Source organism: Haliotis cracherodii, unplaced genomic scaffold (assembly GCF_022045235.1).
Source record: "Haliotis cracherodii isolate W230 unplaced genomic scaffold, xgHalCrac1.p SCAF_25, whole genome shotgun sequence".
NCBI classification, from domain to species: Eukaryota; Metazoa; Mollusca; class Gastropoda; order Lepetellida; family Haliotidae; genus Haliotis; species Haliotis cracherodii.
Genome location: NW_027266281.1, coordinates 1 through 18,240, shown reverse-complemented (window position 1 = coordinate 18,240; position 18,240 = coordinate 1). Strand labels below are relative to the sequence as shown.

The 18,240-nt window shown below is 43.5% G+C and overlaps 2 protein-coding genes across 3 annotated transcripts in view; both read left to right on the top strand.

Moving 5' to 3' along the window:
- Positions 1-13,520, top strand: part of LOC139472850 (uncharacterized) — a 58,478-nt gene extending 44,958 nt beyond the window's left edge. Inside the window, exons 7-10 of one of the 2 annotated variants that reach the window (XM_071255318.1) lie at positions 5,806-5,925; positions 7,681-7,773; positions 11,337-11,390; positions 12,230-13,520. In XM_071255318.1, the coding sequence (XP_071111419.1) occupies positions 5,806-5,925; positions 7,681-7,773; positions 11,337-11,390; positions 12,230-12,282 (320 nt within the window). In that variant the 3' untranslated portion in view covers positions 12,283-13,520. The remainder of the gene's footprint in view (positions 1-5,805; positions 5,926-7,680; positions 7,774-11,336; positions 11,391-12,229) is intronic. The other variant, XM_071255319.1, reaches the window with a different exon arrangement.
- A 2,282-nt stretch (positions 13,521-15,802) lies between these two features.
- On the top strand, positions 15,803-16,429 carry LOC139472582 (uncharacterized). Its single transcript, XM_071255047.1, has one exon. It carries the CDS (start codon positions 15,803-15,805, stop codon positions 16,427-16,429), a length of 627 nt encoding a protein of 208 aa, XP_071111148.1.
- Positions 16,430-18,240: the final 1,811 nt, after the last annotated feature.

Sequence of the window (18,240 nt, the reverse complement as noted above, 5' to 3'; positions counted from 1 at the left end):
GGTCTAGAAAAATCTGGGTATGCTAATACCGGTGCAGTAGTCAGTGCTGTCTTCAGAGTTGTAAAAGCCTTTTCTGTGGCTTCTGTCCAGGTGTACGGGATGTCCTTGCATAGTAGGAAGTGTAGTTTTTCGACGATGTTGGCGTACCCCTTGATGAATTTCCTATAATATCCTGCCAGTCCCAAGGAGGACCGGAGGGCTTTGGTGTTAGTAGGTTGTGGATAGTTCACGACACTGTCTACCTTGGCTGGATCCATTGCCACTCCATCCTAAGATATGACGTGACCCAAATAGTGGATGGTAGAAAGGGCAAAATGACATTTGGAAGGTTTAAGTTTCAATTTCGCCATCCTGAGTTTGTTAAAAACTGACTCCAAATGGTCTAAGTGTTCTTTGAATGTTTTGGAATAAATCAAAAGATCGTCCAAATAACTAAGGACCGATTTCCATGACATCGAGAACAATGACGAGATAATGAATGAGAAGCAGCTTGGGGCATTGACCAGCCCGAAGGGCATGACTTTGAACTGATATGCCCCCTCCCCTTGCACAATAAATGCAGTTTTCATTTTACTGTTCTCGGCCATCGGCACTTGGTGATATCCCGCCATCAAATCCAAGCTCGTGTAATAACTGGCTTGGCTTGTTCCAAGCGACATTAACGATTGATCAATATTCACTAATGGCCAATGCTCGACCGAGGTTATTCGGTTAAGCCGGCGAAAATCTACACAAAATCTTGTCGTCGAGTCCTTCTTTTTGACCAATAAGACAGGGGCAGCCCATGGTAAGAAGGATGGCTCGATGATGTCATGATCCAGCATCTGTTGTAAATGTTTACTAATTTCTTCCCGTTGATTTGGATTGACGGGGTAAGGTCGTTGGCGTAAGTGTAGGTGGGACCCGGTATCGATGTGCAACTGATGTGACATCATTGTTGACAAGTGACACCATGTGTGGTGACTGATCGTCTGTGTTGACAGGTAGTTGATGTACAACTGATGTGACGTCATTGTTGACAAGGGACACCATGTGTGGTGACTGATCATCTGTGTTGACAGGTAGTTGATGTACAACTGATGTGACGTCATTGTTGACAAGGGACACCATGTGTGGTGACTGTTCATCTGTGTTGACAGGCAGTTGCAACGTATCTGATGTAACATCCCTATTGACATGTGACGCCCTTGTGCCTTGGCTCTCTGAGTCTGTCATTACCAAATGAACACCTAAGTCAAAATCCTCCTCCAAAGTTTCAAAGTCTGCTACTACCGTTCCGGTGGGAATGTTTACTGTTGTGCTTTTGGGGTTTAATACCCGGAAGGGTGCACTGGTTTTATCTAAAGATACAAGACAATGGCTACCAACTATAGAATAGATTTGGGCGAGAGTAGTATTCTTTTTGACCAATAAGACAGGGGCAGCCCATGGTTAGAAGGATGGCTCGATGATGTCATGATCCAGCATCTGTTGTAAATGTTTACTAATTTCTTCCCGTTGATTTGGATTGACGGGGTAAGGTCGTTGGCGTAAGTGCAGGTGGGACCCGGTATCGATGTGGCATTCAAAGAGGTGGGTGCGTCCCAGTTCCGTGATGTCTTTGACGAAGACCTCGAGATGTCGGCCCAGGAATAGTAATAAAGTGTCCCGTTCTTCATCAGTAAGGTTGTCCTGAGTTAAATTCAGATCCAACTCTGCAGCTTGTTTGAAGTATTTGTCCTGCGTTGGCTTATCAAGCTGAAGAAGGTTGTTTAATATGGATGGCGGCTCTCGTTTTGTTGTTGTCATCTGATCTGTGATGATGTCATGGGAGGTGACATCATTGTTGACAAGTGACACCATGTGTGGTGACTGATCGTCTGTGTTGACAGGTAGTTGATGTACAACTGATGTGACGTCATTGTTGACAAGGGACACCATGTGTGGTGACTGATCATCTGTGTTGACAGGCAGTTGCAACGTATCTGATGTAACATCCCTATTGACATGTGACGCCCTTGTGCCTTGGCTCTCTGAGTCTGTCGTTACCAAGTGAACACCTAAGTCAAAATCCTCCTCCAAAGTTTCAAAGTCTGCTACTACCGTTCCGGTGGGAATGTTTACTGTTGTGCTTTTGGGGTTTAATACCCGGAAGGGTGCACTGGTTTTATCTAAAGATACAAGACAATGGCTACCAACTATAGAATAGATTTGGGCGAGAGTAGTAGACGGTTTCAGCAATCCTGTGAGTCCATTAGTTCCAGACGTAATTTGTTCAGAAAAACAAGCCCCCGCTTGCGGAGGAATAGTCAGTTGACTTTCCATGCGAGCTGCCAATGTGGGGTATGGTGTGTGGAAGGCTGTAGCTGTGAGGCCCTTGTGTAAGACTAACGGTCGTTTAGTGAAATCAATTGAAGCTACATGGTCAGTTAGGAAATCCAAGCCCAGTATAACATCTTGTTGTAACCCTTCCACGACATAAAATGTCTGAGACAGTTTTAAGTGTGCTACTGTGATTGGTAGGGTAACCATTCCTGTTATGGTAAGTGGAGTGCCATCTGCCCCAGCTAGCTTAACCCGTGGAGCAAGTTGTAGGTGTTGTGTTTCATTGATGCCTAAACTAAATAGTGGTGTAAGTTGAGACATGATGATGAAGCCCCGGTGTCTACTAAGGCGCGAAATTCCTTGGACTTAATAGTGATGGCAATCATGCTGTTAGCCAGAAGTATACAGTTAATCGTCTGGAGGGACGGCACGATAACAGGAGGCGGGGAAGAGGGGCGAAAATCTTCGGTGGTTGGTGAGCCGTGTTGGCTCCTTTCATTTAAGACCGGCCCTGCACCAAGGTCAACCCTACCCCCCAAGATGGGTTGACCTATTCTGTTTCCACTAGCCCAGTCCACTAAGAGAGGGGAGTCAGGTGGAGTACGGATGCCATCTGTTTGGCTTCCCATATTTGGTGCGGGGGTGTCAGGTAGGTTATTCCGGACTGATTCTTTATCATGATCAGTTCTGAAAGCATTTACTGTGGGTAGGAAGCTATCAGGATCTTCATCCTTGGTTTCTGACACTTGATACCCTACGGACTGGTCCACTGATGTTGGATATGGTTTCAAAACAGAGTACTCTTTGGTGAGGTTAGCCGTTTTTGTGAGGGGTTGGTACTGAGACGGTTTCCCGGACTGCTGCTGCCAGCTAGTTGTGTTTTAAAGTGTAGACCCTGCATCTCCACCACGTATCCAAGGTACTTTTAACACCTTAATTATAGGCGTTAATTGGTGTTAATTAGCCGGAGTGGCATACCTACCTATTGATCCAAGTACCTCTATAGCATACCTACCTATTGATACAAGTACCTCTGTAGCATACCTACCTATTGATGCAAGTACCTCTGAAGCATACCTACCTATTGATGCAAGTACCTCTGCAGCATACCTACCTATTCGATGCAAGTACCTCTGTAGCATACCTACCTATTGATGCAAGTACATCTGTAGCATACCTACCTATTGATCCAAGTACCTCTGTAGCATACCTACCTATTGATCCAAGTACCTCTATAGCATACCTACCTATTGATGCAAGTATGTCTGTAGCATACCTACCTATTGATCCAAGTACCTCTGTAGCATACCTACCTATTGATGCAAGTACCTCTATAGCATGCCTACCTATTGATCCAAGTACCTCTATAGCATACCTACCTATTGATCCAAGTACCTCTATAGCATACCTACCTATTGATGCAAGTATGTCTGTAGCATACCTACCTATTGATCCAAGTACCTCTGTAGCATACCTACCTATTGATGCAAGTACCTCTGTAGCATACCTACCTATTGATGCAAGTACCTCTGTAGCATACCTACCTATTCGATGCATGTACGTCTGTAGCATACCTACCTATTGATCCAAGTACCTCTGTAGCATACCTACCTATTGATCCAAGTACGTCTGTAGCATACCTACCTATTGATCCAAGTACCTCTGTAGCATACCTACCTATTGATCCAAGTACATCTGTAGCATACCTACCTATTGATCCAAGTACCTCTGTAGCATACCTACCTATTGATCCAAGTACCTCTATAGCATACCTACCTATTGATGCAAGTACCTCTGTAGCATACCTACCTATTGATCCAAGTACCTCTGTAGCATACCTACCTATTGATTCAAGGACCTCTGTAGCATACCTACCTATTGATGCAAGGATCTACATGGTCCCAAAGCGCACATGCGTAACCCAGAAAATAAAACAAATTGTAATTTGTATGTGGTACCTTCAAAATCATAGATGATAATAGGACCCATTTCAGTTTAAATATTGATGTAATAGAAAGAAAAAACATATGATGGAATCAAAACTTGTATGACTCTTTACAACAATGGCTTCCTGAAACATCGGGTATTGTTTTATAGGAACCTGGGGTATCAAGCTGACACAATTATTGATATAATACATTGGTAAAATTATTTAAAAAAATTATAATTAATCTTTTCAAGGTAATAGCGACGTTGTAATATATAAAGAAGTAGGTCAGTGGATACATGCTGATATTCTTAACATTGAAACCCATGCGTGCATGTGTTTGTTATTTTGAACCATGAACCATACTTCTCTGTGAGAGCCTGTGAAGATCCGGGGTAGAATAGGTCTTTAGCAACCCATGCTTGCTGTAAAAGGCAACTATGCTTGTTGGAAGAGGCGACGTATGGGATCGGGTAGTCAGGCTCCCTCTTGGTTGATGCATGTCATCGATCCTAATTGGGTGGATTGATGCTCATGTTGTCAATCACTGGATTGTCTGGTCCAGACTTGATAACTTACAAACCGCTGTCATATAGCTGGAATATTGCTGAGTGCAGCGTTAAACAACAAACAAACAAACAAATCTCTCAGCGAGTAACCACCCTAATGACAATATGTTTCCTCCTGTAGCCAGACACAGCAAGTATTCCTACTATCCACAAGAGCAAATATCTTGCTACACGGAGAGTGGGTCAAAGTTTCTTACATAGTGATGGGCCTGTCCCCGCAGTGCAGTGCAGTGCTGTATGGGGCAGAGCTCCAGATAAGCTTTTGGTGGTGTGGGTATTTTACCCATGCATTTTAAAATCGTTGGGTATCAGTAATTCTATCTGCGTATTCAAATTTCTGTTACCCACTAGTTTTTACACATGTGGGTATTTAAGTTAAATATTAAAAACACTATTCATCTAGTCCCTGCAAACTGGTGTCGTTTGGGTTAGAGAGCTTTGTAGGACTCAAAAATGCCACGATACTTCCACAAGAAAGTGTGATGGCAAATGATCATGATGTAACTGTCATCTAGGAGTTTGGCAAGGTTGACGGAATGCCCGTTTATAATTTCAAAATAAGTTGCTGATTTACTAATCGAAGACGCAGGGTTATTTCACAATATTTTGATGATACGCACAAGTTATATTTTTGTAGTGTATCTGTAATGTTTGTAGCGTATTTGATACGCCTGGATTTTATTTTACTGCGTATTTCTGCATTTCTGATGCGTATTTTACGCAGATACGCAGCTTATCTGGAGCTCTGATGGGGAGGGGTCGGAGAGAGACAGACTGGTGCCCTGCCCCTCCTAGCAGCTGCAGGAGGAACGTTTAAAGAAATATAAAGTTATTTAAGTTATTTAAGTATTTCATGTGTACGCATATCATTATCTATGAAGATATAATTTCTTGTAAAAGTTTGGTTTCATCTTTCCAAATATTAATCATCCCCATGTAACTTCCATAAACCAGGAACAAATGAGTGCAATGATTTACAGTGTGGTATGGTGGCTGTGTTTGCAGACACTGGGCAGGAAGAGATGGTGGAGAAAGGAACGCTGTGGCTGCTGGGCATCATCCTGGGGGCGCTCATGCTGCTTCTGGGGACCATCCACGCCATCCTGGTGTCTCAGTTCTGTTCAGGTGAGAGGCTCCACGCCATCCTGGTGTCTCAGTTCTGTTCAGGTGAGAAGCTCCATGCCATCCTGGTGTCTCAGTTCTGTTCAGGTGAGAGGCTACACGCCATCCTGGTGTCTCAGTTCTGTTCAGGTGAGAGGCTCCATGCCATCCTGGTGTCTCAGTTCTGTTCAGGTGAGAGGCTCCACGCCATCCTGGTGTCTCAGTTCTGTTCAGGTGAAAGGCTCCATGCCATCCTGGTGTCTCAGTTCTGTTCAGATGAGAGGCTACACGCCATCCTGGTGTCTCAGTTCTGTTCAGGTGAGAGGCTCCATGCCATCCTGGTGTCTCAGTTCTGTTCAGGTGAGAAGCTCCATACCATCCTGGTGTCTCAGTTCTGTTTAGGTGAGAGGCTACATGCCATCCTGGTGTCTCAGTTCTGTTCAGGTGAGAGGCTCCATGCCATCCTGGTGTCTCAGTTCTGTTCAGGTGAGAGGCTCCACGCCATCCTGGTGTCTCAGTTCTGTTCAGGTGAAAGGCTCCATGCCATCCTGGTGTCTCATTTCTGTTCAGGTGAGAGGTTCCATGCCATCCTGGTGTCTCAGTTCTGTTCAGGTGAAAGGCTCCACGCCATCCTGGTGTCTCAGTTCTGTTCAGGTGAGAGGCTCCATGCCATCCTGGTGTCTCAGTTCTGTTCAGGTGAGAGGCTCCATGCCATCCTGGTGTCTCAGTTCTGTTCAGGTGAGAGGCTCCACGCCATCCTGGGGTCTCAGTTCTGTTCAGGTGAGAGGCTCCACGCCATCCTGGTGTCTCAGTTCTGTTCAGGTGAGAGGCTCCATGCCATCCTGGTGTCTCAGTTCTGTTCAGGTGAGAGGCTCCACGCCATCCTGGTGTCTCAGTTCTATTCAGGTGAGAGGCTCCATGCCATCCTGGTGTCTCAGTTCTGTTCAGGTGAGAGGCTCCATGCCATCCTGGTGTCTCAGTTCTGTTTAGGTGAGAGGCTCCATGCCATCCTGGTGTCTCAGTTCTGTTCAGGTGAGAGGCTCCATGCCATCCTGGTGTCTCAGTTCTGTTCAGGTGAGAGGCTCCATGCCATCCTGGTGTCTCAGTTCTGTTCAGGTGAGAGGCTCCATGCCATCCTCTAGTCTCAGTTCTGTTCAGGTGAGAGGCTCCATACCATCCTGGTGTCTCAGTTCTGTTCAGGTGAGAGGTTCCATGCCATCCTGGTGTCTCAGTTCTGTTCAGGTGAGAGGCTCCATGCCATCCTGGTGTCTCAGTTCTGTTCAGGTGAGAAGCTCCATGCAATCCTGGTGTCTCAGTTCTGTTCAGGTGAGAGGCTCCACGCCATCCTGGTGTCTCAGTTCTATTCAGGTGAGAGGCTCCACGCCATCCTGGGCCCACTTGCACAAAGCGATCTTAGCTCTAAGATGATTGTAACTCCCATACCTTTAACATAGGCTGACATTAGTCTTAGCGCTAAGATGGCTTTGTGCAAGTGGGCCCTGGTGTCTCAGTTGTGTACATAGTTCAGAAAGATGAGGAACTTCATACTGGTATCTTGACATTGCATGGCCTCAGAATTTTGACAGAAAATAATGTATGGGATGTACATGTGTTTGTTATAATAGAAAATTGATTTTGTCCTGCTTCAAACTTGAGCCCCAAAAATTTTGGCAGAGCAATTGTGAAGTTAAACAATTACCTGGACTTTCCACTATTGCCAAACACTATTTCCACACTATTTTTTATTGCTGCTTAATTCCAAAATAACATCCATTTCAGTGTCGACAAGTGTGCCCATCGCTGGGGCGGCAATGTGTGGATTTACTCTCCTCATTGGTCTTGGTCTGCTGGTCATCTCTGTACTGAAGAAAGGTAGGCTACATACACTACGGATCAAAACAAACATCCCTTCAATCATTGGTCTTTGTCTGTTGGTCGTCTCAGTACTGTAGAAAGGTAGGCCACATACACTACGGATCAAAACAAACATCCCTTCAATCATTGGTCTTTGTCTGTTGGTCATCTCAGTACTGTAGAAAGGTAGGCCACATACACTACGGATCAAAACAAACATCCCTCCAATCATTGGTCTTTGTCTGTTGGTCATCTCAGTACTGTAGAAAGGTAGGCCACATACACTACGGATCAAAACAAACATCCCTTCAATCATTGGTCTTTGTCTGTTGGTCATCTCAGTACTGTAGAAAGGTAGGCCACATACACTACGGATCAAAACAAACATCCCTTCAATCATTGGTCTTTGTCTGTTGGTCATCTCAGTACTGTAGAAAGGTAGGCCACATACACTACGGATCAAAACAAACTTCCCTTCAATCATTGGCCTGAAAAACCCAATCTTAGGTTTGTTTTGGCAAGTAGTGTAGATCTGTTGGTTCTTGAATTGTCAGCTTAAGCTTTCCAGTGTTTGTTTTATGAAATGCTGTGAGATTCCTTTCCAGTTTCTGCATGTTATTGGTTCAACAGCAAGTTCTTCTGTTGACTTAATTATTATTATAAAACTTTTGGCACTTTTGGCGTTTTCTGACACTTGATTGCTTCTGGTTCAGCATGGAATTGGAGAACATTTGTAAACTAATTATACTAAGTAACTTGTCATAGGGGATCGGAGAAGTTTGTGTGTGTGTGTGTGTGTGTGTGTGGGGGGGGGGGGGGGGCGGGGGGGGGGGGGGGGGGGGTAGGTGCATGAACAAATGTTACATAAACTGGGGAACTGGTGGATGATGCATGTTTAATTGGATACAGTCCTGTGTTGTCCAGTATCCCCAGCACCACCTCCCCCTCTCCATAGTAAAAGACCTGGACCTAAGGCCATGTGTACCTTTATTTGAACTATGTTTTCAGTTCACCTGACTAAACTTGTCATAAGGGGCGACTATGCTTGCCGTAAAAGGCGACTATGCTTGCCGTAAAAGGTGGCTATGCTTGCCGTAAAAGGTGACTCTGCTTGTCATAAGTGGCGACTATGCTTGCCGTAAAAGCACTATGCTTGTCGTAAAAGGCGACTATGCTTGCCGTAAAAGGCGACTATGCTTGCCGTAAAAGGCGACTCTGCTTGTAAGGGGCGTCTATGCTTGTCGTAAAAGGTGACTATGCTTGTCATAAGGGGCGACTATGCTTGTCGTAAAAGGTGACTCTGCTTGTCATAAGGGACGACTATGCTTGCTGTAAAAGGCGACTATGCTTGTCGTAAAAGGCGACTATGCTTGCCGTTAAAGGCGACTATGCTTGCCGTAAATGGCGAATATGCTGGTAAGGGGCGTCTATGCTTGTCGTAAAGGGCGACTATGCTTGTCGTAAAAGGTGACTATGCTTGTCATAAGGGGCGACTATACTTGTCGTAAAAGGCGACTATGCTTGCCGTAAAAGGCGATTATGCTTGCCGTAAAAGGCGACTATGCTTGTCATAAGGGGCGACTATGCTTGTCGTAAAGGGCGACTATGCTTGTCATAAGGGGCGACTATGCTTGTCGTAAAAGGCGACTATGCTTGTCATAAGGGGCGACTATGCTTGCCGTAAAAGGCGACTATGCTTGCCGTAAAAGGCGACTATGCTTGCCGTAAAAGGCAGGTATGCTTGCCGTAAAAGGTGACTATGCTTGTTGAAAAAAGCGACTATGCTTGTCGTAAAAGGCGACTATGCTTGCCTTAAAAGGCGACTATGCTTGCCGTAAAAGGCGGCCATGCTTGCCGTAAAAGGTGGCTATGCTTGTCGTAAAAGGCGACCATGCTTGCCGTAAAAGGTGGCTATGCTTGTCGTAAAAGGCGACTAAAGGGATCGGGTGGTCAGACTCTCTGACTTCGTTGATGCGTGTCATCGTATCCCAATTGCGTGGATCGATGCTCAGGATGTCAATCACTGGATTGTCTGGTTCAGACTCGATTATTTACAGACTGCCTTCATATAGCTGGAATATTGCTGAGTGCGTCGTTAAACAACGAACAAAGTCAAGTGATCTCATCTATCAGGACACTTGTCCATTGTCAACTTTTATATCTTTGTCGCCTCCTATCAGGACACTGGAGTTGGAACTTGTGTATTGTGTCACTAAAACATATTCACGGAATTCCAATCTGATTTGAGAAATGGCCACCGTGGCGGCCATATTGTAATTGTCATTTTTGCCCATCAAAGAGTGCTTGCTGCATGTATCATGAAATTTGAGATTCAGCATGTATAAGATATGCAGAAAAATAAATATTACATTAAATATTGCCTATTGGATTTTTTTATCAGCTACAACCTTTCTGTTTCTGTTAATGTATTTTTCTACTCTGGAACTACAAGATCTCTGCAGCGGAATCTTTGTATTAATCTCCCACCTACGGTGTCTCCAAATAGTCCTCACAGTGAGTGAGTGAGTGAGTTGGGTTTAACGTCAATTTTAACAGTATTCCAGTTACATCACGGCATGTCAGCTTAATTTGGGAGGCGTTTACCACTTCGGTGAAACCCACGAGCACGGGTATGGTGCTGACAAACCTAGAAACATAATCTGGGCGAACCGGCATTCGAACCCACAATCATAGGTTTCTGGCGTGTCCGAGGGACGCAACTCTGCACAGCGAATTGCAGCAGTCCTCACAGAAATCTGACAATTCCGATGACTGCCATGGTGGCCATATTGGAAATCCGATTCAAAACATCTTCTCAAGCACCGGACCTATGAGGCTGAAACGTCCCAGTTTGATCAACAAGTTCAAAACCGATTTTCAATGTGGCTCCAACGCCAGCCACATACATGGGGAGAAAACGGTTTATTCCTTTATTGTGTCAGTTCCTTGGATTTTAGTGTTAGTTATAATTACATACTTTTTACTTTGCAGAACACATCAATGTTAATAATGACTGTTTCTTTACCAGTTACTGTCATTTTAAATGTTGACTACACATCACAGGCCCATTCCACAAAGTGATCTGTGAACTACGATGATAGGATGTCAAGGTATGCGAGTTAAGATCACCCTAAGATAACTTTGTGGAACCAGCCCCAGGTGAGCTACAGTGCTGTAGCACTATTTTTGTGTCAGTTTGAATGTAGTTGACTTTCTGAGCAGTTTCTGTAGAGGGAATACAGGTTATCTTTCTGGGCTTCTTTGAGGGAGTCTGCCCGTTCTTCTGGTGCATTCGCTGTGCAGAGTTGCGTCCCTTGGGCACGCCAGAAACCTATGACTGTGGGTTCGAATCCCAGTTCGCCCCAATTATGTTTCTAGGTTTGTCAGCACCATACCCGTGCTCGTGGGTTTCACCGAAGTGGTAAACTTCTGAGACCTGCATCACTTCGGGCTTTCCTCCCACATCAAGCTGACACGCCGTGATATAACTGGAATACTGTAAAAAGCGGCGTTAAACCAAACTCACTCACTCACTCACTCTGGTGCATGTCGGCCTTCTGCATGTTGCATGTGTGTTGCAGTGACCTCGCAGAACACGGAGTATCAACTGCCCGAAGACCTGAAGATCACGAGAGGTACTTGCTTGATTCTTGCATGAGTTTCTTGTCCATATTTCGGGACTGACAGTTTGATATTCTGGGGATGTGGCTGTGATTTTATTTCAGACATTGTTGCAGGAAAATACTGGAAATAAAATTGACCTCATCTTTTTGAAACAATATAATTAAGTGGTCGCTATACATTCTGACAAAAATGATTTGTGAAAAGAAAATATATTGTTCTGCTCCTTTCTGAGAAAGAAAATGGGTGTCTAGGTGTTGAGGCAGTTACAGAAAAGTGTATGAAAAATTGGTCCCTTAGTAAAATATTGTGAAATTTGCTGAGTTAATATTAATGTTGAATATGTTTTATATTGAAGGTAGGTGAAATATTTGTCATATATTAGACATAAAAAATGTAACCTGTCAAAATGTTAGTTATTTAACTGAAAAAGAGAGTGACATAAAATCCTGTTGGTATTCTGGGATTGAATTGTTCCAGACAGCATGTGCTTGTCAAAAGAGGGCACTAAATAGTTTGATATGTAATTGATATCAACCACTGATTTTTCTTTTCCTGACCTGCAATGCCAGGTTCTTAACTTAAGGTAAGAGTGAGTGAGTGAGTTAGTGAGAATGGTTTTAAGCCGCTTTTAACAGTATTCCAGCAATATCACGGCGGGGGACACCAGAAATGGGCTTCACATATTGTACCCATGTCGGGATTCGAACCCGGGTCGTCGGCGTGAGGAGCAACACTTAACCACTAGACTACCATACCACCCCCTTTAGATACGATAAGAGAAGGCAGGCCCATTGGTGTGGCAAGTAGACATGAATTACAACATGCGACTTAAGTCCTTCTTCTGTTTCAGGCGACACGTCAGCACTTGAGGAAGATACGGATGAGCTAGAAGAAGACAAGTGATACTTTTTATATTTTCTCCTGCCCATTTGAGCTTGACACCACTATAACTATCTCCGTCCACGTGATATTGTGTCTACCATCTTCAGCTTTAGATATCCACCAGCACAAGGAGAACAAATGATATTGGGGTTCCACTGTAATCAGATACACCACTGCAGTCAAACTGAATGGTAAATGTACTACTGGAAAAAGTACTTATCCTCATAAACTTTAAATAACTGAATACAGATTATAATTTTGTGAATGAGGTTGAGTGGTTTTTTTTCAATATCTTTGTATGAGAAAAACATTTGTCAAGACATGCCCAGGTCTGTTTTCTTTTATACATATCTGGGTAATCAGGAAGATTTTGCTTCTAATTTCTTACTTTCTAGATTTAATAGCAATGTAAGTGTTACATGTGCACATCATTGCTTGGCAGTGTGTCAGGTGAAATTTAGGTTTGTTCAAATTCAAATTCAAATTGTTTTGTCCAATATATTTAAAAAGTTATGTTTGTGAAAATACATCAAGACCTGTGCACGGTTTCAGTCAGCTAGTATAGACGTTCCTCCATTTTGGGAACCGTAAAGTAAATGGATGCAATAGGCATAGTTTATGCATAGTTTTGAATGTAATTTTACGTCTATTTAATGACTCTTTTGTATTCATAAAATTCTTTTATGATCTTGGGGCTTAGTGCAATGAAGGGGCAGAGTTCTGGCCTTCTGGTTAACACTGCCAGGTTCTAGCCAAAATGGACTAGCCAGTTTGGTCATAACGGCCCATTTCTCTGCTCAAAGCAACCACTGTTCGTCAATAAGGATCAGTGAAATATCAGATCGAAAATAATGAATTGATGCCGGTTTTTCTTGTGTACTTGTTCTTGGTTATGCATAAGTCTTCAATTGGTGTCTGCACGTTCAGGTGAATCAACAATCATTGGCTGTTGTTGCCTGACCACTGGTGAGTCGTGTACATTGATAAAAAGCATAGCAAGGCCCCATTGAATAAAGCTATCTTAGCACTTAAGTGATTGTAACTCCCATACTTTAACATAGGCTCAGGATAGTCTTAGTGCTAAGATGACATTGTGACATGGTGCCCTGTGTTAGCCAGCTAATGCTTTATGGGACAGAGTGAACACAATAGCCATGAACACTAGCCTGTGTAAGCCAGCTAATGCTTTATGGGACAGAGTGAACACACTAGCCATGAACACTAGCCTGTGTAAGCCAGCCAATGCTTTATGGAACATAGTGAACACACTAGCCATGAACACTAGCCTGTGTAAGCCAGCCAATGCTTTATGGGACAGAGTGAACACAATAGCCATGAACACTAGCCTGTGTAAGCCAACCAATGCTTTATGGGACAGAGTGAACACACTAGCCATGAACACTAGCCTGTGTAAGCCAGCCAATGCTTTATGGGACAGAGTGAACACACTTGCCATGAACACTAGCCTGTGTAAGCCAGCCAATGCTTTATGGGACAGAGTGAACACACTAGCCATGAACACTAGCCTTTGTAAGCTAGCCAATGCTTCATGGGACAGAGTGAACACACTTGACATGAACACTAGCCTGTGTAAGCCAGCTAATGCTTTATGGGACAGAGTGAACACACTAGCCATGAACACTAGCCTGTGTAAGCCAGCCAATGATTTATGGGACAGAGTGAACACACTAGCTATGAACACTAGCCTGTGTAAGCCAGCCAATGCTTTATGGGACAGAGTGAACACACTAGCCATGAACACTAGCCTGTGTAAGCCAGCCAATGCTTTATGGGACAGAGTGAACACACTAGCCATGAACACTAGCCTGTGTAAGCCAGCCAATGCTTTATGGGACAGAGTGAACACACTTGACATGAACACTAGCCTGTGTAAGCCAGTTAATGCTTTATGGGACAGAGTGAACACACTAGCCATGAACACTAGCCTGTGTAAGCCAGCCAATGCTTTATGGGACAGAGTGAACACACTAGCCATGAACACTAGCCTGTGTAAGCCAACCAATGCTTTATGGAACAGAGTGAACACACTAGCCATGAACACTAGCCTGTGTAAGCCAGCCAATGCTTTATGGGACAGAGTGAACACACTAGCCATGAACACTAGCCTGTGTAAGCCAGCCAATGCTTTATGGGACAGAGTGAACACACTAGCCATGAACACTAGCCTGTGTAAGCCAGCCAATGCTTTATGGGACAGAGTGAACACACTAGCCATGAACACTAGCCTGTGTAAGCCAGCTAATGCTTTATGGGACAGAGTGAACACACTTGACATGAACACTAGCATGTGTAAGCCAGCCAATGCTTTATGGGACAGAGTGAACACACTTGCCATGAACACTAGCCTGTGTAAGCCAGCCAATGCTTTATGGGACAGAGTGAACACACTTGCCATGAACACTAGCCTGTGTAAGCCAGCCAATGCTTTATGGGACAGAGTGAACACATTAGCCATGAACACTAGCCTGTGTAAGCCAGCCAATGCTTTAAGGGACAGAGTGAACACACTATCCATGAACACTAGCCTGTGTAAGCCAGCCAATGCTTTATGGGACAGAGTGAACACACTAGCCATGAACACTAGCCTGTGTAAGCCAGCTAATGCTTTATGGGACAGAGTGAACACACTTGCCATGAACACTAGCCTGTGTAAGCCAGCCAATGCTTTATGGGACAGAGTGAACACACTAGCCATGAACACTAGCCTGTGTAAGCCAGCCAATGCTTTATGGGACAGAGTGAACACACTAGCCATGAACACTAGCCTGTGTAAGCCAGCCAATGCTTTATGGGACAGAGTGAACACACTAGCCATGAACACTAGCCTGTGTAAGCCAGCCAATGCTTTATGGGACAGAGTGAACACACTAGCCATGAACACTAGCCTGTGTAAGCCAGCCAATGCTTTATGGGACAGAGTGAACACACTAGCCATGAACACTAGCCTGTGTAAGCCAGCCAATGCTTTATGGGACAGAGTGAACACACTTGACATGAACACTAGCCTGTGTAAGCCAGTTAATGCTTTATGGGACAGAGTGAACACACTAGCCATGAACACTAGCCTGTGTAAGCCAGCCAATGCTTTATGGGACAGAGTGAACACACTAGCCATGAACACTAGCCTGTGTAAGCCAGCCAATGCTTTATGGGACAGAGTGAACACACTAGCCATGAACACTAGCCTGTGTAAGCCAGCCAATGCTTTATGGGACAGAGTGAACACACTAGCCATGAACACTAGCCTGTGTAAGCCAGCCAATGCTTTATGGGACAGAGTGAACACACTAGCCTGTGTAAGCCAGCCAATGCGTTATGGGACAGAGTGAACACACTAGCCATGAACACTAGCCTGTGTAAGCCAGCTAATGCTTTATGGGATAGAGTCAGCACCCTAGCCATGAACACTAGCCTGTGTAAGCCAGCCAATGCTTTATGGGATAGAGTCAGCACCCTAGCCATGAACACTAGCCTGTGTAAGCCAGCTAATGATTAATGGGACAGAGTGAACACACTTGCCATGAACACTAGCCTGTGTAAGCCAGCCAATGCTTTATGGAACATAGTGAACACACTAGCCATGAACACTAGCCTGTGTAAGCCAGCCAATGCTTTATGGGACAGAGTGAACACACTAGGCATGAACACTAGCCTGTGTAAGCCAGCCAATGCTTTATGGGACAGAGTGAACACACTAGCCATGAACACTAGCCTGTGTAAACCAGCCAATGCTGTATGGGACAGAGTGAACACACTAGCCATGAACACTAGCCTGTGTAAGCCAGCTAATGCTCTATGGGACAGAGTGAACACACTAGCCATGAACACTAGCCTGTGTAAGCCAGCCAATGCTTTATGGGACAGAGTGAACACACTAGCCATGAACACTAGCCTGTGTAAGCCAGCCAATGCTTTATGGGACAGAGTGAACACACTTGCCATGAACACTAGCCTGTGTAAGCCAGCCAATGCTTTATGGGACAGAGTGAACACACTATCCATGAACACTAGCCTGTATAAGCCAGCCAATGCTTTATGGAACAGAGTGAACACACTAGCCATGAACACCAGCCTGTGTAAGCCAGCCAATGCTTTATGGGACAGAATGAACACACTAGCCATGAAAATAAATATGAACAATGAATAGGAGTGTTAAGTATAATAGTACTCAGAGTGTGTGTGTGTGTGTGTGTGTGTGTGTGTGTGTCTGTGTGTGTACATTCATCATAATATACAAAATCCATGTATGTTTATCTATATTTATGTTTGTGTGAATGTATATCATCAATCAATTTAAATTAGATAATGCCTTTATATTATATGGAGTACTAACCTTAGAAACCTTATGACCAGACATGTGGTTCTTTCTGACAAAATCAGTCAGCAGGTTGTGTCCCTCTAACTGGTATCCAAACATTTCACTGGTTAAGCCCATTTCAGCTGCCCCTTCTGTGATATGGGAGGAGTATTGTGTGATAAAGGTGACATACTAAACTGCAAAAAGTGCAATCAGGACCTATAGAGCACAGTAGCTTAAGCAGCTGAATACATGTACAACCAGTTTATATTGCAGTTCCCAGTACAATATCACTGTTATTAACTGATATCTTTTATGTGTGTTACACTGTGAATTCAGAGTGTAATTTTGTTATACTATTGAAACAATTCCTTGTTATTGTCTTGTTAAGTGTCACAAGACCCGGAACATTTATTTCCCAGCTGTGTCTGTTGTCAACGTATGTGGCCCTGCTTCTTGTCCCAGAGGTTGACCAACCCTCAGACCTCCGACATTACCTGTTTCAAATATATCGTGGAATTGTTATTGATTTTTACTTTAAGAGGTAATATCTGTGACAAGAAGCCTCCTTTTTATAGCACGTCTACATTTTCCCCCAAAACCTGATAAAAATGTACCGTATTCGACGTAATAAGCGCCCAGGGTGCACTCAAAATTAGAAATATAGGGCTCTATTATTGGTGATATTTTGGTGAAAAAAAACAGAGTTGAAAGACACATTTCGTGGTTTGCTAACAGCCGGAAATGTTTATATACGACAGATATATTTTTCCAGAATTTAATTGCCCATAAATGAGGGTGCATATTACACACGAGTGCGTATTATACACAAATAATTAGGTCTTGTGTACATTGATCAATCGGTAGTGGTGCTAACTGGGATTGTTCACTAGCCAATATATTAGCAAATATCGCCGTGGGCGCTTATTAGAGCGGGGCGCTTATTACTTCGAATACGGTAATTAAATTTTAGAAACATGTTTTCTCAAAGTGTTCCCACAAGAATATTGTTGTTTGGGGAAAATAAAGTAAACATTAAAATGAAAATGTCTAACAGTTAACTAACTTTTCCTATTGTCTAATATATATTTTTATTACTACATTTAGTGGGAAGGTAGAAGACGGATAAATTTGTTTTTTATATTTTATTCTGTATGTGTGTAGTTAATGTTGGCCAACTGGAAATGCTGTTTATGTCATTGGAAAGGGTACCTTCCAAGGATGTCTGACTGCAGATATATGCGGTGTTCTTGAGTATTCCACTTCCGTGCAGATGAAGTTTCAGCGCTTCATAAACACAAGAACTCCGCTGTGAAGAGCTTACATAATGTCACTGTCCTGATGACGTCTTAAAACATGAAAAGTTTGTTTGTGACATGTTTGTGACAAACGACATCCTTGATTGTATAATGCTGAAAAATGTCAAATAGCAAACAAATTGATAATATTATGACAACATGTCATGTCGTCATGTCATTTGTAATTTTTTTTTTTAAATTGGGATTTTATATTTTACTATCTAGATGGATAAACAAATATATTCACATGGGGAGAAGAGATTTCCGGATCACAATGTTTTCATATTGTCTCATATACTGTTTTCTGTTATTCTCCAAAGATTCACTGTACGTAATTAGAGTTGTTGACGTGTTTCCATGGTT